This window comes from Nematocida parisii (genome assembly GCF_000250985.1).
Source record: "Nematocida parisii ERTm1 unplaced genomic scaffold supercont1.2, whole genome shotgun sequence".
In the NCBI taxonomy this organism is placed as follows: domain Eukaryota; kingdom Fungi; phylum Microsporidia; genus Nematocida; species Nematocida parisii.
In genome coordinates, this window is record NW_013524647.1 from 572,763 (window position 1) to 591,788 (window position 19,026).

The 19,026-nt window shown below is 32.5% G+C and overlaps 12 protein-coding genes across 12 annotated transcripts; 4 read left to right on the forward strand and 8 right to left on the reverse strand.

The window, feature by feature from the left end:
* Window positions 1–841: 841 nt before the first annotated feature.
* Window positions 842–1,159, reverse strand: NEPG_01070 (uncharacterized protein; the record flags this gene model as incomplete). The annotated part of the gene is made up of 1 exon (XM_013203444.1): window positions 842–1,159. The coding sequence occupies one exon, from the start codon at window positions 1,157–1,159 to the stop codon at window positions 911–913; it is 249 nt and encodes an 82-aa protein (XP_013058898.1). The 3' UTR covers window positions 842–910.
* Window positions 1,160–1,233: 74 nt separating this feature from the next.
* Window positions 1,234–2,223, reverse strand: NEPG_01071 (CMGC/CDK/CDK7 protein kinase; the record flags this gene model as incomplete). The annotated part of the gene is made up of 1 exon (XM_013203445.1): window positions 1,234–2,223. One exon carries the CDS (start codon window positions 2,221–2,223, stop codon window positions 1,234–1,236), a length of 990 nt encoding a protein of 329 aa, XP_013058899.1.
* Window positions 2,224–2,483: 260 nt separating this feature from the next.
* Window positions 2,484–4,440, forward strand: NEPG_01072 (glutamyl-tRNA synthetase; the record flags this gene model as incomplete). Its single annotated transcript, XM_013203446.1, has 1 exon — window positions 2,484–4,440. The coding sequence occupies one exon, from the start codon at window positions 2,484–2,486 to the stop codon at window positions 4,413–4,415; it is 1,932 nt and encodes a 643-aa protein (XP_013058900.1). The 3' UTR covers window positions 4,416–4,440.
* Window positions 4,441–4,804: 364 nt separating this feature from the next.
* NEPG_01073 (uncharacterized protein) lies at window positions 4,805–7,675 on the forward strand (the record flags this gene model as incomplete). The annotated part of the gene is made up of 1 exon (XM_013203447.1): window positions 4,805–7,675. One exon carries the CDS (start codon window positions 4,805–4,807, stop codon window positions 7,652–7,654), a length of 2,850 nt encoding a protein of 949 aa, XP_013058901.1. The 3' UTR covers window positions 7,655–7,675.
* A 165-nt stretch (window positions 7,676–7,840) lies between these two features.
* Window positions 7,841–9,417, forward strand: NEPG_01074 (phenylalanyl-tRNA synthetase subunit alpha A; the record flags this gene model as incomplete). The annotated part of the gene is made up of 1 exon (XM_013203448.1): window positions 7,841–9,417. The coding sequence occupies one exon, from the start codon at window positions 7,841–7,843 to the stop codon at window positions 9,338–9,340; it is 1,500 nt and encodes a 499-aa protein (XP_013058902.1). The 3' UTR covers window positions 9,341–9,417.
* A 155-nt stretch (window positions 9,418–9,572) lies between these two features.
* Window positions 9,573–11,453, reverse strand: NEPG_01075 (uncharacterized protein; the record flags this gene model as incomplete). The annotated part of the gene is made up of 1 exon (XM_013203449.1): window positions 9,573–11,453. The coding sequence occupies one exon, from the start codon at window positions 11,451–11,453 to the stop codon at window positions 9,573–9,575; it is 1,881 nt and encodes a 626-aa protein (XP_013058903.1).
* A 77-nt stretch (window positions 11,454–11,530) lies between these two features.
* NEPG_01076 (uncharacterized protein) lies at window positions 11,531–12,004 on the reverse strand (the record flags this gene model as incomplete). Its single annotated transcript, XM_013203450.1, has 1 exon — window positions 11,531–12,004. A coding segment is annotated over one exon (439 nt), but the record flags the coding sequence as incomplete, so codon positions are not given.
* A 37-nt stretch (window positions 12,005–12,041) lies between these two features.
* NEPG_01077 (uncharacterized protein) lies at window positions 12,042–12,687 on the reverse strand. Its single transcript, XM_013203451.1, has one exon. It carries the CDS (start codon window positions 12,629–12,631, stop codon window positions 12,047–12,049), a length of 585 nt encoding a protein of 194 aa, XP_013058905.1. The 5' UTR covers window positions 12,632–12,687; the 3' UTR covers window positions 12,042–12,046.
* On the reverse strand, window positions 12,687–14,260 carry NEPG_01078 (uncharacterized protein; the record flags this gene model as incomplete). The annotated part of the gene is made up of 1 exon (XM_013203452.1): window positions 12,687–14,260. The coding sequence occupies one exon, from the start codon at window positions 14,258–14,260 to the stop codon at window positions 12,719–12,721; it is 1,542 nt and encodes a 513-aa protein (XP_013058906.1). The 3' UTR covers window positions 12,687–12,718.
* Window positions 14,261–15,087: 827 nt separating this feature from the next.
* Window positions 15,088–15,808, forward strand: NEPG_01079 (uncharacterized protein). Its single transcript, XM_013203453.1, has one exon. The coding sequence runs from the start codon at window positions 15,220–15,222 to the stop codon at window positions 15,412–15,414; it is 195 nt and encodes a 64-aa protein (XP_013058907.1). The 5' UTR covers window positions 15,088–15,219; the 3' UTR covers window positions 15,415–15,808.
* Window positions 15,809–16,473: 665 nt separating this feature from the next.
* NEPG_01080 (uncharacterized protein) lies at window positions 16,474–17,310 on the reverse strand (the record flags this gene model as incomplete). The annotated part of the gene is made up of 1 exon (XM_013203454.1): window positions 16,474–17,310. The coding sequence occupies one exon, from the start codon at window positions 17,308–17,310 to the stop codon at window positions 16,474–16,476; it is 837 nt and encodes a 278-aa protein (XP_013058908.1).
* A 319-nt stretch (window positions 17,311–17,629) lies between these two features.
* NEPG_01081 (uncharacterized protein) lies at window positions 17,630–19,026 on the reverse strand (the record flags this gene model as incomplete). Its single annotated transcript, XM_013203455.1, has 1 exon — window positions 17,630–19,026. A coding segment is annotated over one exon (1,260 nt), but the record flags the coding sequence as incomplete, so codon positions are not given.

Sequence of the window (19,026 nt, forward strand, 5' to 3'; positions counted from 1 at the left end):
GGCATCCATCTGTTCGAGGCCCCTCAAACCTTATATCAATAAACTGTTTTAAGATAATAAAGCAATATTGACTGTCTTATAATATTGTTTTCTATGTCTAATTATTTACATGATTTCGTTTCTGTATTTCTCATATAAATCTGTGTTTCTAATATATTATTAGTATAATCCGTCTGTATTATTTTTACAATAATTTCTATTTCTGTATTTCTTTATTTTTTTATAAACCCATTCACTGAAGATATTTCAATTTTATAGCTTTATAAGAATATTTAAAATTCATTTTTATTATAAATAGCTAGAATTTATATACTTACGTATATACACTTAATATACAAATGATTATTACTATATTGATGTATATTAGTGTATATGCACAGTATAAAATCAATTATATTTACTGTTTATTATAACACTTTCATAATTACTGCAATATTAAAGAATTATAATAAATTAAGTAATTACTGATTTAACAGAAGACAACAATATAACAACAATTAAAGAGAAGTCTTCTAATAAATTGGATTGGAAGACTATTATATTTATAACACTAATTATTGTGGTATATTTATTTTCATATATATTTGTATAGGGGTAAACAATTTTACTTAAATATTAATAAGAGCAGCACAGTTGAAAAGAGACTAGGAAAATAGAAGATTTAAGAAATACTAAGCCAGACAGAACAATTAACAACCAAACAACATTAATTATAACAATTAATTAGATTAACCGTATATACACAATAATTAGATTTGACTATCTATGCTTTTATACACAAAGAATGATTTATTTTCGTATACTAAAATAGTAAATAATTATTACTATAAAGAATATCCTCTAAATATAATGATTTATATTAATTTTACTGTTATACTTAATAATATTAATCCAAATAAATAAAATTAATTTAGTTTCCTGTCCCAATGAAATAATCAAATTCTTTTTCTAATACAAACTTAATTTCTTCTGCAGTGACCACTTGGTTGCCTTTGTGTTTAGCTAAAAGTGCAGATCTTGTTAGTATATCATTAATGTACTTTTCAGTGAATTGTGATAGAATAGTTATTGTTTCTTTGTCTATTCTCTCTTCTTTATCTATTAAAGACAGATGAGCCATTAATTTGGCTGCTGGTATGAGTTGTGCTCTTTCATCCATAAAAAAATTATACAGCAAATATAAAAATACTGTAAAAATTGTAGAATATTCTCAGAATATATTCAAACTAAAACTTACTCGCCTGGTGATATTGAATCAAATGGGAGTTGGTGTGGAGGGGTTGGTGCAGGGGAATTAGTAAAATAGGGATGGTTTAATATTTCACTTATTGTTATTCTTTTACTGGGAACATACACAAGCATTCTATTTAACAGATCAATTGCATCAGAGCCTGCTGCTCCAAAGCACAATGAAAAATTACATCTAGGTATATGCGCAGGCAGTTCTAGTCCTTCTTTTTTATGGCCTATTTCTTCCCATTCTTCAGCCGTGGGCGTTCCAATTGAGGTGTACATTAATTCTAATTGGTGGGCATCTGATTTACCGGGCAAGTAGGGGCTTCTCTGTAATAGTTCAGCGAATAAACAACCAAGTGCCCATATATCTACAGCAAATGTATAATTGTTACACCCTAAAAGAATTTCAGGCGCCTTATACCACCGAGTCACTACGTTAGGTGTCATCATACGCAACGGAAATCCTATGTCTATAGATATTCCAAAATCTGCTAGCTTTAGCTCTCCATTTTTATTTACAAGTATGTTATTTGGTTTAATATCACGATGTATAATAAAACGAGAATGGCATTCTTGTAATCCTTTACAAATCATAAGCATCCATGCTTTTACATCTTGTGGCATAAATATAAGTTTTTTACTTCTGATTATAACCTCGAGATTGCTGTCCATATACGGCAATATCAAGTGGATGTGCCTGTCTTGCACAATTGTGTCGTATAATTCAATTACATACTCCGATTTTAGATAGTTTAAGTATTTTATCTCTCTTAATGTGGCCATTTCTATGTCTAATTGTGTTGCATCTTTTTTAATTCTTTTTATAGCCACCTGCCTACCCGGAAGTGCATTATGTGGAGGTGTTTCTGTGATTATTTCAGAAGATGCGTCAGCTGGATTCACAAGATACTCTTTTCCCATGTAAATCACTGCATAGGTTCCTTCTCCTATTTTTACATCTTTTGTGTATCTTTTGACTTTATCCATGGATGTATCTGAGAAAAAATGAAAAATAAAAGTATTCTTCTGTTGGAAAGCGTGCGAATAAAATAGAAAGCAGAGAAATTCTTTCGGAGTATATTATGCATGCAATATTGTATTTTTAAACAATAAGAATGAATAGACAGAATTTGTTGAATATATATGTAAGGAAACAAAATTAGGCCAAGAATACTTTATATTTTTGTGGGTTTCTATAATATGAAGAGATGCGGTGAATTTAATGAATCTTCTTTTTCTCTTTTTTTATGGTAAAAATATTGTATAACCACACTAGAAGGCACCACATCTTGGCATTTGCTTTGGCTAAAGAGTGTAAAGACATAGAATTAGAATATACAACAGGAAAAGAGGAAGGGCTCTTTAATTATTCATCATTAATGGATTTATTAGAGAGAATTCCTAGCATTTCAACTAACTCAATGGAGTATTTGAACGGATGGAAGGTAGGAATGCCATATCCAGAGATAACCAGAGTGTCAAATGTTTTGGAAGAATCTGATTTAGAGGCACTTCAGCCTATTCAGAAGACGCTTTTATTCTTTTTACTGTACTCAGAGACTATTTTTGTGAATTTACAGAAGGCAGGGAAGCTAAAGAATTTGGTAAAATTAAATGCATTTTATGTTGAACAGTTAGAAGAGAAGAGTGAAATTATGAAAGAGTATGAGAAGCAGAAGAAAGCGGACATAAAACCAGATGATCAAGCATCGTTTGATATCGGCTTACCAGAGGGGTATAGAGTAGTAACTAGATTTCCACCAGAGCCAAGTGGTTATATGCACATAGGCCACGCCAAGGCTGCGCTGCTTAACCAATACTTTGCAGAGAAGTATCATGGAAAGTTAATAATAAGGATGGACGATACAAACCCTACGAAAGAAAACGAAGAGTTTGAGGAGAGTATTATGGAGGACATTGCATCACTTGGCATAAAGGCAAATGCGCATACGCGTACGAGCGACAACTTTGAATTTCTGCTTAGTTCTGCTAAAACAATGATAGAGCTGGGCCTAGCATACTGTGACAACACACCGGTTGAGCAGATGAGAATGGAAAGGGACAAGGGTGTACACTCAAAGAACAGAACTGCTTCTATTCGGGATAATATGAACATTTTCAACAAAATGATAAGCACAAACGAGTGTGATGATTACTGTTTAAGGGCTAAAATCAATATGGAGGACTTAAACAAGGCTATGAGAGATCCTGTAATATACAGAGTGAACTTAACTCCGCACCACTACACGGGAGCAAAATACAGAGTATATCCAACATATGACTTTGCATGTCCAGTGATTGACAGCATAGAAGGAATTACGCTTACACTAAGAACAAATGAGTACCGTGATAGAAATGCCCAGTACATGTGGTTTATATCTGCGCTGGACTTAAAGAATAGGCCTATTATATGGGACTTCTCTAGGCTAAATTTCAAAAAAACAGTTTTAAGCAAGCGGTCTCTAAAGCAGCTAGTAGAAAGCCACAAGGTATGCGGGTGGGATGACCCAAGAATGCCAACAATTAGAGGAATACTCAGGAAAGGCCTCACAAAACAGGCACTAAAAGAGTATGTAATCATGCAAGGCCCATCAAAGAATACAGTTCTTTTGGAGTGGGATAAATTATGGTCAATCAATGCTAAAATAGTAGAAAAAACTGCAAATAAAATTCATGGAATATGCAAAGGAGATATGCACTGCATTCAGATCGTAGCAGATGTAAATGACTTGAAATCCAGCGACAGAGTTGTTACAGAGTCCATATATGTATCGTCTAACGATCTTGGCACTGTTTCTCTTGAAGATGATATTACACTCATGGGACTAGGAACATTCAAAATAATTGAAATGTCTCCTATGAAAGTAAGACCTCATGAAGTTCACCCCAAGTATACAAAAGCCAGACTTACGTGGCTACCTGTGGAAACATGCACAGCAACAGTCGTAGAGTATGGTGATTTAATCTCAGTGGATAAATTAGACGAAAGGAGTATAACTGAGGTGTTTAACGAGAACTCTGTGCACAAAGAAACCTTTGAGTGCGATGAAAGGATTAAGTTCGCAGTAAAAGGAGACTTTTTACAAATTGAAAAGCGAGGAATCTATTATGTAGACTCTATTCAGCCACTAGTACTGAATTTAGTCCCATCAACAAAACAGAATAATAGAAAGGCATAGACATTTACACAAATAAACTACCGTATTAGTAAGTCTCATAAATTTATTATGAATATATAAACCAACTAAAAATACATCAGACAATATATATTAAATAGCCCAGTATAGCAGAGTTCATAGATAATATCTAAAATATTTCTTTATTATATCAAGTATAGTTGAAATAATGATAAATACAGGCACAGTGGTGTACCTGATTATTAACAAAAACTGAGCAGTTTATTTTATTTTTAGATTATTTCTACTGTAGTATAACTTATTCATAATAAATATTATTATATACTTGTAATAAAAATGAGAAATATATTTTATTGTATTATAGCTGTATTAGTAGGAAAGAAATACAAAAATAAATTTAAGCCAATTTTGTTTTGTCATTTTTATTTTAAATGGCAGAAGGAAGAGAGCTAGAATTGCTTATTTCTCATCTTAAAGACGTACCGATTAGTCAGGAGCCAGATAAGTACACTCAGCTGTTTTCTAACTTACATAATCATCCGTTAAAAAAGGAGATTATAACAGGTATTTTTAGCAATATAGACAACACAACTGTGTTTTTAAGCACAATTCCGGCGTATTTTAAGCCTGACACGGTTGAAACGGATTCTAGCACTGTTCTTAGTATAATTAGTAAAAGCAGGGATCTGTGTGGGGAAGTTTCAGGTAATTTTGATTTACTGTGTAAGGTGCTTTTCAAGTCGTTAGAAGGGAAAAAGGCACAGATAGAAGTAAAAAGCGCAGTTTTTAAAATATTTGAAGAGATTGAGTTTAGCACAGAATCAATTATGTACAATTCATTGAGTATGCTACAGTATGAGCACACAACTAGTATTTTAACAGAGACAATTTTGTATATTAGTGCACTCAGAAAAATTAATGTACAGAGTGATAAAGAAGAGATTAGTGCGGGTGTGAGTGATTCTAATGCAAAAGAAGAAAATTTACTTGGGGAAATTTTAGAATATTTACTTCAGGAGAGTGAGCACAGTAAAGACACGGTGATTCAAAAGAACTATAGCAGTCTTATACTTAAAGTATGTGAATCAATTAGGCAGCAGGGCATTTCTGATATAATCAATCCTCTTCTACAGAGTATAACATCTGAGGTGCAGTGCATTAGAAATTCGGCGAGTGAGTCTGCTGTTTCAATATCAAAAGCCCTAAAGGCACAGATTGAGCAGGAGAGGAAGGGTGAAAAAGAGCTGGCAACTATTATTTCTGCTGTTATAGAAAGAACAATGGATGTAAGCCCCTTTTGCAGGGGACGGGCGGTTCAGTCTCTTACAGACATATTATGTAACAATGGGATTCTTGAAAACTTAAAGGAACGGGTGTACACTTCACTGCACGGAAGGATTATGGACAAAACCCAGATGGTAAGAAAGAAAACAATTATTTTCTTTAAGCGAGCACTAGAAAGCCATCCGTATGTACTAGATGGAGGAATGCTTAATTTGCAGAGGTTAAAAGCGCACGAAAAAACAGACCCGGCGTACTATGCCAGTGCCACTTCTTTTTATCAGGCAATACATACGAGTGTTGAGGTGATAAAGCAACTTTTGAAGGCTGGTAGTAAAGGCGAAATAACAGAAATAATACAATATGTATCTTTGTGTTATTCATATGGCATAGAGAATGCGCTAGAAGTATTCCCAAGTCTGTTTTTATTTTCTTGGCAGAGACTAACACTAGATGGGCGCAATGCAGCAGATGTTCTTTCAGAGGAAATAAGAAAAATGGTGGATGGCAACCCGAAAAAGCTAATAGATCTTTTAATTCATTTTGATTCAGACAGTTTAGCGTATGAGGGGACTATTAGAGACCTTACACTACGAGGAATACTTGGAATAGAAGCGATTAACACTTTGTTCTACCAAATAGATAAGGAAAAAGATGTTCTAATGCATCTGCGCCTACTTAGAAGGCTGTCCACTACAGACCGGTCAGTAACTGAAAGTGCGCTGCCCAGAATTTACGCAGTACTGGGGAAGAGCACGGATAGGTCTATAATATGTGAGGCAATTAGAATTCTTGGTAATCTTGACTATAGATCAGGAAATTCATCGGAGACGATTCGTGCAGTGGTAAATGCACTTTCTTTAGCAGATAACAACAATCTGGAAATAGTACAGACAGTAATTGATACTGCGTATTTAATCAGTATGAATCCAGATGAGCTAGCAGTTGAGGTGCTTGATACACTTCTTGCAAGCGAAAATCCGCTTCCTGTGATTTTTGCAGTTGGACACATAGCGATAAAGCAGGCAGTGCATCTGGAGAGAGTTGAAGCAGCGTGGAATAATCAGGCAAAAACAAAAACTCCTGTCAGCGCAAGCAAAAAGAGAAAAGAAAGCATTTCAAACATGGAGATCAGAGAAAGGAGACTGAGCGTAGGATCAAAGAGGAACAGTTTTAAAAACACAACAGAAGAGCAAGAAGAAATGGCAGATCGTGTGTTTTTTGCAAAGGAGCACGAAATATTATTTGGAGAAACTTCTGCGCTGAAGGGACTGCTGGATATCGTTGTGACAGGAATTTACAGCCCAGATGAAACAGTCAAAAAAGTCTCTTTACTGTCTTTAGGAAAAATAATGAGCATTAGCAGTGAGTGCAGCTCTCGTTTTATGAATGATGTTATAAATATTCTAAAAACCGGATCTGACCACCTGCAGATAATTGCATTGGTAATTATTGCGGACTCAGTTATGGCATTCAGCAGTTTAGTAAAAAATGCAGGAAATAGTTTATTCCTGCCCCTAAAGAACCAGTCAGAGGAAGTAAAAATGACTGCTTTAGTGCTTATTAGGCACCTACTAAGAAGTGGAATGGTTAAAGTAAAGGACAACTACTGGGCACTTTCTCTTCTTCTTCTGGATGACTCAGACATAAAAGCCACTGCACAAAAACTCTTTGAAGAGGCAGCAGAGAGGGAAAGCCCAATGAAAATACTGTGTGAAGTGATTAAGTCATATTTAATTGAGAGGCACACACTGACTGCATCAGAAAACGAAATATCTCAATCCAAGGAAGATGATCATATAGATGGCCATAGTAAGCAGTCGCCGCATCATTTATTAGTGGAGGTGGTTAAGGCACTTACTAAAATAACAACAATAACTGATATGTCTAAAAAAATACAAGAGTGGTCATTATCAAAGAGTGATGCGCTGGTTACTGAAGTGTGCACAGCAATTATTGAAGAAATACCTAAAGCACCAAATACAGTACAGACTGCGTAATATATAAATATAAAACAATAACTAAAACTACTCTGAATTTCTAAATACTTCTATTTTTATCTGTTATTTGCATAAACCTTCTAATTCTTATCTGGTATGCTATTTTTAGCAATAATCCGTTATTTTTATCCAAGCAAATTAGCTTAGCTCTAATAATAATAAATTATTTTTCTGGATTTTTACTGCATGACCATGGAAAATGTAGAAGAGAAAATACTGACTGCATTAAAAAACACAGAAGAAATAGAAACCACTGGAATAGAAGGAGAGTATACAGAAATAATAGGGGCAGTTAAGAGGCTAGAATCATTTGAGAGGATTACCAGCAGTCCTGTTCAAAGGGAAGAGATAGTGACAACAGAAGAGGCTAAGGATATTCTACAATATGGCTCGGCCGAGTATATTATTTATTCTATACTTGAGGCATCAATGGGTGATCAGGAAATTGTTAATAAATTGAAAGAGAGTAAGCAATTTACAGGAAAAACAGAGAAGGAAATTCTTGAATTTATAAAGAAAGGAAAAAACAACGGGCTTCGTATGAAAATACTGAAAATAGACAATGGCAAACTAGCAAGAAATCAAAATTTTAGCAAGGATTTAACGAAGCAACAATTAGAAAGCTTAGGAGAGTTAACACCCCAAGAAATCACAGAGTTAAAGAAACGAAAGCTTTTAATTCAGAAGAAAACAACGCACTATATCTTAAGAAAAGGCGAGAAATATTCTGTATCTGAAGCTGCAGTGAGTGACATAACAGTTGAAATGATAAATAAGATAGAATTAGCAAGTAATCTTAAGAAGTACAACTTCAACATTGTTGCTACTCTTTCAAAGTATGGCGGAGCACTGCACCCACTGTCAATGGAAAGGGAGAAGGTGAAGAATATATTTTTACTAATGGGGTTTGAAGAAATGGATGCAGGGAAATACATTGAATCCTCATTCTGGAATTTCGATGCATTATTCCAGCCACAGAGACATCCAGCCAGGAATGAGCAGGATACATTTTTCATGGCAGACCCAGCGTATGCAAAGGATCCAGAAAGTGAGTATTTAAAGCGCGTGGAGACGGTGCACACTGTGGGTGGCTATGGATCTTCTGGATACAAGGCTCCGTGGAGTGTAGAGGAATCAAGGAAGAATGTTCTTAGAACGCACACCACTGCCGTGACAACAAGACTGCTGTACAAAATAGCACAGGATATAGATTTCAGCAGTGCTACAGCAGATGACTATGCCAGAAAGTATTTTTCAATTGACAGAGTGTTCAGAAATGAAACACTTGATGCCACGCACTTAGCAGAGTTCCATCAGGTAGAAGGCATAATTATGGGAGTTGGCCTAACAATCTCGCATTTAATGGGGTTCATGGAAGAGTTCTTTAAGAAGCTAGGAATAAGCAAGATAAAGTATAAGCCGGCGTACAATCCGTATACAGAGCCAAGTATGGAAGTATTCGGATATCATGAAGAAATGAAAAGGTGGATGGAAATAGGCAACTCTGGTATGTTTAGGCCAGAAATGCTTCTTCCAATGGGGTACCCAGAAGATGTCCGTGTGATTGGATGGGGTATTTCTTTAGAAAGGCCTGTTATGATAGGAAGACAAATGAATAATATCAGAGATTTAGTTGGACACAAAGTAGATCTATCATTTATAAGAAATGGTTTATTCCAAGAGTAATTCATTATATTCATAGATTTACTACTCTTAGGTATATTCCCATGGTGTCAGTTATAATAAGAATAATTAACAAGAACTACATTTCACAGTTAAATAAATTTTAATAATTTTAAATTTTCAAAAGTATTCAGTTATAATAAAAATTGTGTACAAGTTTTTCATACCCGAAAATTACTAAAAGTTAAATATCTGAAAATACAAAAAATAACGGAAATTTTAATTAAAAATACGTTTAATATTCTATAGGTACAACATTAATTAGTGAAGGGTCGTCAGTGTATGTAGAATTTCTTATATCTATCTTATCTAAGCAGTATATATCATTATTATCTGTCACAACCAAAATATTATTTTGTGAAGTAGAAACATCCTCAATCATCCCAGGTAATTTTACACGTAATATTGGATAAATATACTCATCACCACCAAAAACCGTTAATGTATTATTTCCTGTAATACATAAAAACGAGTCAAGTGATAGCATGCGTAAACAACTACAAGATATTTTATGGTATAATTCTAATCTTCCAATTACACTCCCATTAACAACAGAAAGTAGATGTATGCTACCACTAGACAAATATACAAGGACAGTACTTCTTTCTGCTGTATTATAAACAGAAAGTGAATATATTGTAAAAGGAAAAGAAATTTCTTCTTTTGTTAGGATTAGCCTAAACCCCTTTGAATATATGTACCCACGGTGTAATAAATAGAAATTGTTAATAGTGCTATCTCTTACTAAAATTGAATTTCTCCAGTGTACAGATATAATATTATCATTGGATTTAGTAAAAATCACGGGAGAGTGCTGTACATTCATATTTGGTGCATCAAATGAGTGAAGTATTCCTGTTTCTACATCTAAATCCATCTGTTCAAGCACCTTTTTCTTGTTAAGGGAGTATTTCGCATAGCCTGAATCGTATTTTATCACAATATCTTTCCTAAACCGCATTACATCAACTATTCCATCTGGCGCAGGTAATGATGAACAGTTTTCTGCTTTGTATGAATACTCTACTACCTCAAAGTGTAAATTTTCATATACAAGTACTACTAATGATGACGTATATGTAGAAAAACAGTAAAAGTCAGTTAAACCGTGCACAGATATAGGCCCAAATGACCTAACATACTCTATATTCTCATTATTTCGTATAAACACTTCTACAGTGCCTGTATATAATAATTGATGAATATATTTTTCTGTTATGTATGCGTATAGCACAGGAGTTAATATAACAGAAGGAAGCCCTTCACCAAATACTATTTCTTTAGAATGTTTTCTATCTTTCTCTGACTCCTTTAAATCCACTTCATCCCGTGGGTTTAGTACTTCTAAGATATATTTATACTCTTCTCTGTATATGTTATAACCTGAAACACCTTCTGTATATATTATTAGTCCATTAGAAGTCTCTGATATCCTCGTATAGCTCGTTTTTTCTGCTAGAATATTCCTGTGTGTGCTTATTCTTATATGTGTAATCTGGCCTGGTGTTATTCTAAGTAGATTTCTCCTATCTATAAATATATTTCTAACAGTTTTTCTGCTTTTTAATATACCTTTATCAAATATTTCCGTTGAAATTTCAGTAAAACACTCACCCGAATTCCTTAAATATACTTTATGATCAGAATATTCTACACAAATTCTATTTTCTTCTATTCCATGAATATTTTTACCCCTCTCTATAACACTTAGTACAGGATTTACATAATTTTTTATACATATACTATTACTTATCCTATATTCTACTAGTAATTTTGTATTGTAAATAGTACTTATAACTCTATTGCCATCCAGTATACACAGTATAATATACTCATCAGCACATTTACTGTATAAAATGCCTTTAATAGGTATTTCCTTAATAAGAGTTAAATAATTATTTTTTTTATAATCATAAAAAAGTAAACCAGTAGAAATAATTATTATAACGTATTCTGATATGTGTACAGATAGGATTATCCTATTATATACTAATTTACATATAAATATATTATTAATATATAATATAATAGAATAAATAAGCATATGTATAGAGTACGTATTCTGGTTATACAATTGTTTTACTGTATGCTGAGTAATTCTCTGTACTTTAAACATTTTTATTTTTATTTTTTACACAATGTGTATTATATTTTACATTATTTATTATACATTGTGTAAATAGTAATAAGTTTTGCTCATTTTATTTTTATTTTTTACACAGTGTGTATTATATTTTATTACTATTATATACTAAATTCACCTCTTTTATAAAATCAGAAGGATTCTTCATTAATAAAGAATGCGCTTTCTGATTGAATGGATTCTCAGTTGGTACATCATAAAATATTGAAGATATTCCAAATATTACCACTTGCAGAGTTTGCTGTACAGACCAATCCTCTCTCGTTATGTTTAAGCAAATCCTTCCTAAGTCATCAATTGATGGGTGCAGTACTTTTGTTATACAGACAGGTTTTGGAGGACTGAATGGATAATTCTGTGGTATGTTAATATTAAACACATAAGTATGATTTTTATAATAACCATCTAATAAGGTAAGCGTATACACAAGAATAAAACTCTCATTTTCACATAATAAAGAGACTTTTTCATTACTGCTGTAGACTAATTCTTTAAATTCTGCTTCTATTCTGAGCAATGCTAATTTTTTTTCATTATAAAATTATAATAATTTCATTTATTTTGGGTTATATTTTTTTAAGACTTTTCATTACCTTTTCTGCTTCTGTTGAGGATTTCTTGTTGGTTTCTGTTATATCCTGGATTAATGGGTTTTGACTGTTCAGTTCTTTATTCTGTTTATCAAGCTTACTGTGTAGGGTTTTAAGCCCATTTCTTATAGATATTAGTACATCATTTGTTGTTTCTTTTGTTATTTCCTTTTCTTCTGTGGGGAATTCTTCTGAGTCTGGCGCTGCATGGTCTGTTGGTGAAGTGAATGAGGGGAAGTTCTGCTTTGGTTTTGGTGCTGATTTAAAAATACTCTTTAATTTATCACTGACTTTATCACCAATTACAATGAGTTTTCCTGCTCTTTTCATTTTAACTGTCAATCCTTTGCTCTTCTCTAAATTATCCTTTGCTGTGTACGAGTCATTTCTTATGTCTTCAAGTACTTCTCTCTGTTCATACAGCATAGCCGTGGTTTTGTCCGTAGTTCTAAGAATACTGTTAAGTGTTTTCTTTGCTTCTAAGGATGTTTTATAGTTTACGCTCTCTAATTCTTCTAAATAATTATCCTTTGTTTTGGTTTTCTGCTGTAATTTCTTCATTACCAATAAAACATTTTCTCTTTATGTATTATAATACTATTTTAAATTCTGTCACACGCCATGGATACAAAAATAGATTTAATGGTCCTACTCCTTCTGTGGCTTTATTAATGGAAGTGTGCTTGGTTTGATTTTTATGTTAGTTAATTCACTGAGTGCTTGTAGAACTGTTTTATCCATATTTAATGCATGAATATATTCTAGAATATCTTCTTTATGGGTATTCTTACTCTCCAGCATAAGCATAGTACTAAGCCAGTTATACAGGACAGACCACCCACCACGAAAACTTCTCTTTGTAGACTCATTGATTATTCTAACCATTTTCTTCTTAGATGCACTCTGTGCAGATATTTGGCCAATGTATTTACTAAATGCTAATTTACTGGATATTTTAATCCTGGGCTTAACTGCAGTATAATACGCTGCCACTGGGAATAGTCTTTTTTCATCTGAGTTAATCATTCTACCACTGATTATTTCTGCTGTACTAAGCGTATCTGCCGTATTTGCAATTGATTTTAACGTATCCTCCCCTAAATAATTCTCAAACACCATGAGAAGTGCAAATAAAGGTTCTTCAAAGAATAAATTGATTTTATGTGCAGGCGAATTATAAGACTGTAAGATTTCTTTAGTTACATCGAATAAATTACTACTTGTAATATGCTTGCCCATTATTTTTATATCTTCAGTTGATATCTGATCCTTTTTGCTTAAGTACTGCAGCATATTTATTGCATATCTTACATCACCACCTGCTGTCACTGATATTTGCATTAAAGTATTCTCTGGTACAGATATTCCCTCTTTAATTGTTATGGTTTTTAATAAGTTAGTAATACTTCTACTGTCTATTTTACTGTACGGTATAACCTTACACTTAGAAATAATTGTTTTAAGGTTCTGGCTGCCCTTATTATTAGTAGTAAGTATAATCGGTATTTTAGTCTCCTTGAATAAATTCAGTATTTCCTGTAACCCGCCCCTGTCACTTGATGTCATATTCTCTATCTCTTCCATAAGGAGTGCTTTATTCTTATGTAAGTGTATCCCATGTGTAAGTGATTTCTGTGTTGAGAGTCCTTTTATTATTGATACTTCTTGCTTGTTCCTATAATCAGCCCCATTATACTCAATCAGTGATATCCCTAATTCTTTTGCTATTAAATATGCTGAGAGTGTCTTACCACACCCAGAACTCCCCGTGAGTAGAATGGGTGCTCTAGACATAGATAATAAATGGGTTTTTAGTTGTGTAATAGTCTGTTTATTACCAAGAATATCTGAAGATGTCTCTGGCTTATACTTATCACACCATCTCTCCTTTGAGTACACTTCTGGTTTACTCTTCTTTACTTCTATTGGTAGTATTATATAATGACTGGTCATTTCTATGAAATCTTCTTCTGATAGTATTTTTGTCCCATGGGCAACTGCTTTTTTAAGTTTAGCTGGGCCAGGTTCTTCTCCTGCTATTAAATATGTTGTAACCCCAGATATTCCCAGAGTGACTTTCCCTCCTAATTCTCTTATTCTGTTAACTAAATCTTCTCTTGGTGTTTTTGTTGTTCCTGTGACCACGAATGTTCTGCCTGTGTACGGCAAATCCTCTTCTTTCCTTTTCATAAAAAAGAAATCACGAATTACTATTTATAATTTATTACACATAGCATAATAAGTAGAATATAACAAGCAATGTGTAATAAGTAATAGAATATAATATGCATAGTGTAATAGAATATAATATGCATAGTGTAATAAGTAATGATCTAATAAGTATAATATGCAATATTTAATATTTCTATTAGTATACCATTACTTATTACACATAACATAATAAGTAGAATATAACATACAATGTGTAATAAGTAATAATCTAATAAGTAATAGAATATAATAAGTAATGTGTGATAAGTAATGACCTAATAAGTATAATATGCAATAAGTAATAGAATATAATAAGTAATGTGTGATAAGTAATAGAATATAATATACATAGCATACTAAGTAATAAGTTTTGTTAGTGTGTATAATTTACTATACACTGTGTATTATGTTATGTTAATATGTGTAATAAGTAATAGAATATTTACTATAATGTATAATATTTAGTATTCCCTTATTTCATCAATACTTATTATACTATGCATAATAAGTATAATTATTACTACACTGTACTATAAATTATAAATGTATACCATAATCTGTATTTATTTAATAACATAACCCGACATAACCCGATACATAAAATATCCATTACACAGGCCCATAAAGAACATCATAAGAAGAGTGAATGGCTCAACAGCCACTCATCCAACAGTAAATGACCCAGTACACAGAATAGTAAACCAACAGTCTGTCCCCCCAGTAACAGACCATTAATCCACTAACCATGCACTATAACAGCAATCAGCACCAGTAACAGAATAATAAGCCACGGAGTGACCAGCCCACCATAAGGACAACTTCAAGTCCCAGTTGGTTTAGCGACCCAACCAGGACGATGCCCATCCAATTGAAACGAAAGGAGAACAATAAAATATTGAACTAAAGAGATAAACGCAAGTCGCAAATTGTCACTGGAAATGGGGCCAGCCAGAACCAGACGTAACCAGGCATACGTGAACAGAACCAGCCGTAACCAGGCATATGTGAACAGAACCAGACGTAACCAGGCATACGTGGACTCACAGGCACTGGCACCACTAAGCGAACCCGTCGAAGATTCAAGTGGGATGGAAAGGCCCTCCCATGATGATCCAAGTACCCTGACTAACTGACTAAGCCACTGACTAACCGTACTGGTCTGTCTGACTAAGCTACTGACTAACCAACCGTACTGGTCTGTCTGACTAAGCCACTGACTAACCGTACTGGTCTGTCTGACTAAGCCACTGACTAACCGTACTGGTCTGACTAAGCCACTGACTGACCCACTGACTGACTAAGCCTTCAATAAACTGTTTTAACCTAAAAAAAACTAACTAAGCCTGTGCTGGTCTGGTCGTGTGCTTGGTCTGGTCTGGCCTGGCTGTGCATGTGTTGGTGTGCCATGAGTAGCGAGTTCAATGGCTGCACTTATTTAATGCGATCTGTCTGGTGGTAGGCGCACTACCACAAGCACCAACGAACGAGTCAGTTGATGCACTTATTAAAGGGCTGCTTAAGCACGGATGACTCAGTGCTTGGTCTGGTCTGACTGACTGTGTGCTGTATAAGCCATGTCCATCTACCTTATCAGTCACAGTCATTAACTTATTATGGCTATCTTATGGCCATGCGGTGGCTTAGTGGCGTATAAGGCGGTTGTTGGTTAATGGCTATTATACAGTAATAAACTATCTTAACTAAAAAAGAATGTTATAACTTACTGTTAATTATATAAAAAGTAAAAAATGGGTTATAATATATAGTACATTATATATTATATAATACTTTATGCACAATGTGTATAAACTATTAACCAGTCTAGTATATACTAGTATACATCAGTTTATAGACATGATGAGGTCTATTAATTATTATACTATGATTTAAAAGTATTAATTATTACTGCATGGGTATAAAAAATAAAATATATTATACGGTGTAGTATAAATAATTATAATATAGGACACTATGTGTATTATATTATAAAATGAAATAATTTGAGTATAATAAGAAATGTACTGTAATGTATATTGTATGCTCATTATAAATGAAATGATTTATTATATATAGTAGTATTAAAGTAATGACTTATTTATAATTATTCACTAGCTGTTTTGCTTCATTAGGGAATATTCCAACTATACACAGAATAACCATAAGAACAGTTATAAATATTACTATAAGAATACTTAATGCATTTTTAAATTTATGCTTAAATGAAACAACTGTCTTATTAATAATTGAAACCTATTAAGTGCTAAAGAAAATATACCACCCAGCGAGTTTCCATAATACTCCAGAAGAGCATGCACTATGATTGGATTATGCTGGATTTCTTTCGGATAAGAAATAGTAACTGCTATTTTCATATGATTCATAATTGCATACTGATGTTTTTTCTCTTCATTGGCAGCAGCATTTAGTACTTGCTGCAGAGTGATTTTTAAATGATCTCTATCTCTATAAAGAAGCTCTTCTCTTTTAATTACAACTACATCCATGTTCTTAATAATTGCAGTAATAATTTTTTTGTCCTTAGAATAGTTTACTTTGGGTAGCCCAGGGCTTAACTTAGAAATCGCATTTAGCATGTGAATTAACTTTTTTTCTTTCATAGATATATTATCTAAATTAGAATCAATTGAATTTTTTAATTCTTCTTTTGTCATTAGATGCGTTTTCTTGTTTTTTTCTTCTGCAGAAATAGCTCTCATAGAATAATATTTTCGATCTTTTGCGGACAGTACCGTGACTGAAACTATTTCTACATTATCTGATAATACAGATTCTTTATCACAATCTATCTTCTCAAATGACAATGCATTAGAATCTCTTTGCTTTTTATTTTTCTCATGTCTTTTTATATGAGTATTACAATGTAAACTAACTTCTAGGGTTAACTTTGCTAAATTGTTTGAATGTTTTTCTTTATTTGATTTTTCTTCTTCTATGTCGCATGCAATCACTCCATTAGCAATTAATATACACGATAAGTATATAATTAATAATATCTTAATACTTTTCATTATAAGTAGTAATTCTAAAAAGGATTTATTGGAAATAAAATAATTTATCTTCTGTGCTGCCAACAAATTAAACCAAGATAAAATTTTATTAAACTAATTATTACTATATAGGCCCCTAATAATATTCTGTATATATTGTAAGGCATAAATAATATTTTATTTTTAATAAATCATGCATAGTTCACGTTTTCTACTGAAATAAAAGAAAGTGTAAATAATTTATTTTAAAATTCAATAAAAATATAATTTATTTCTATTTTTAAATACCAATTATAATAGAATAATTATATAATATAATTATATATTTACTGGTATATGTTGTACTATTAGTTAGTTATTCCCTTGTACAGAATTAACATTGATTCAAATTTATTATTATTCTCATCTTATATAGTCACAATTTCCAATTATGACAGTTCTATAAGACTTCCAAGACGTGGGTAAGAGGCTTCCACATTAGGCATGGTTCATCCTAGGATCAAAACCAACACTATTAGTCAATATTTGTATAATCTTATTGTATTTTTCAGTACGTTCATCATCATTATTACATAATATAATTCTATTAGCATCTAAATAATTAAATATGAAGTACTCATTTTCAATACTCCATCGAATATTTTGTTTATCTTCTATTACAAGATAATTATTATCTATAATATTGAATAAATATAGCAAACATACCTCTTTATCATGTAAATTCTCGTATGAAAATATATTAAAAAACCAAGCCAAGTAGATATTTGCTACTCTATACTTATCTCGTTGATTAAATGATAACCAAATAATACCCATTATCTCATTAAATGTGTCAATTTTAGGTTTAGTTGTATGGTCTAAATAATAAAGTATATCCTTAATCATAGAGTGATAATCATTGATCAAGTTATACCATTCATCTGATTTACTTACTGTTTTCATTAGCTCAATAAAACAGTATATAAAGATATTATCTACAGCGTTTGTAGATAGAAACAATGCTTGGCATAATGGTTTAAATGACTCAGCAATGTGTATTTTTAAACAACATCTCCAGATGTTTACACTAATTTTTGTATAATATTCTTCAGCGTTTGGATTGAAAAAATAGCCTTGTAATATACTATTTCTTATATAAAAGCGATCCATTTGGGAACATCCTATAATATTGTCTGTCATTCGGGCTAGTGAGGGGTCAGTTATAATCGAATTAGCATGTAACATCAAGAAGTGTGTAACAATATATTTCTTGTGTCCAAGCGATTCAATTCTTCCGTATAAGAATATAGTAAGTACACCTCTGTAACTACCGGCATTAATACTATTTAAAATTATGCTTTTAACAGAATTATCCTCGTACACATAATTACTTTGTATTTTAGCCAACTCTACAGAAATGTAATGCCTAATTATACATTCTATATAATTATTTGGATTATCATATGCATTCCAGATTTCATTGAGCTTCTCTTTAATAATTGGTTTATTCTCATTCAATATTGAATCTCCCAATAGATCTAGTCTGCAATGATGTCCTTCTATATGTATTCTTACCCTTCCATATACCCTTTCATCCATGTAAACTAGATTAAAATCATTAAAAAAGTCAAGTGTTTCATCCTCTTGCATTTCTATTTTAAAATAGTCAGAATGTATTTTAAGATCCTTGTTCTTTGATAGTGCATTAATTAATGCAAATAGATTGTCTTCTATATCAATCTCGTCACCTGGTTCATT

Excerpts from the sequence above, each read along its gene's own strand:
- NEPG_01077 (XM_013203451.1), bottom strand. The coding sequence starts at position 12,631 with ATGAAGAAATTACAGCAGAAAACCAAAACAAAGGATAATTATTTAGAA.
- NEPG_01079 (XM_013203453.1), top strand. The coding sequence starts at position 15,220 with ATGGGGCCAGCCAGAACCAGACGTAACCAGGCATACGTGAACAGAACC.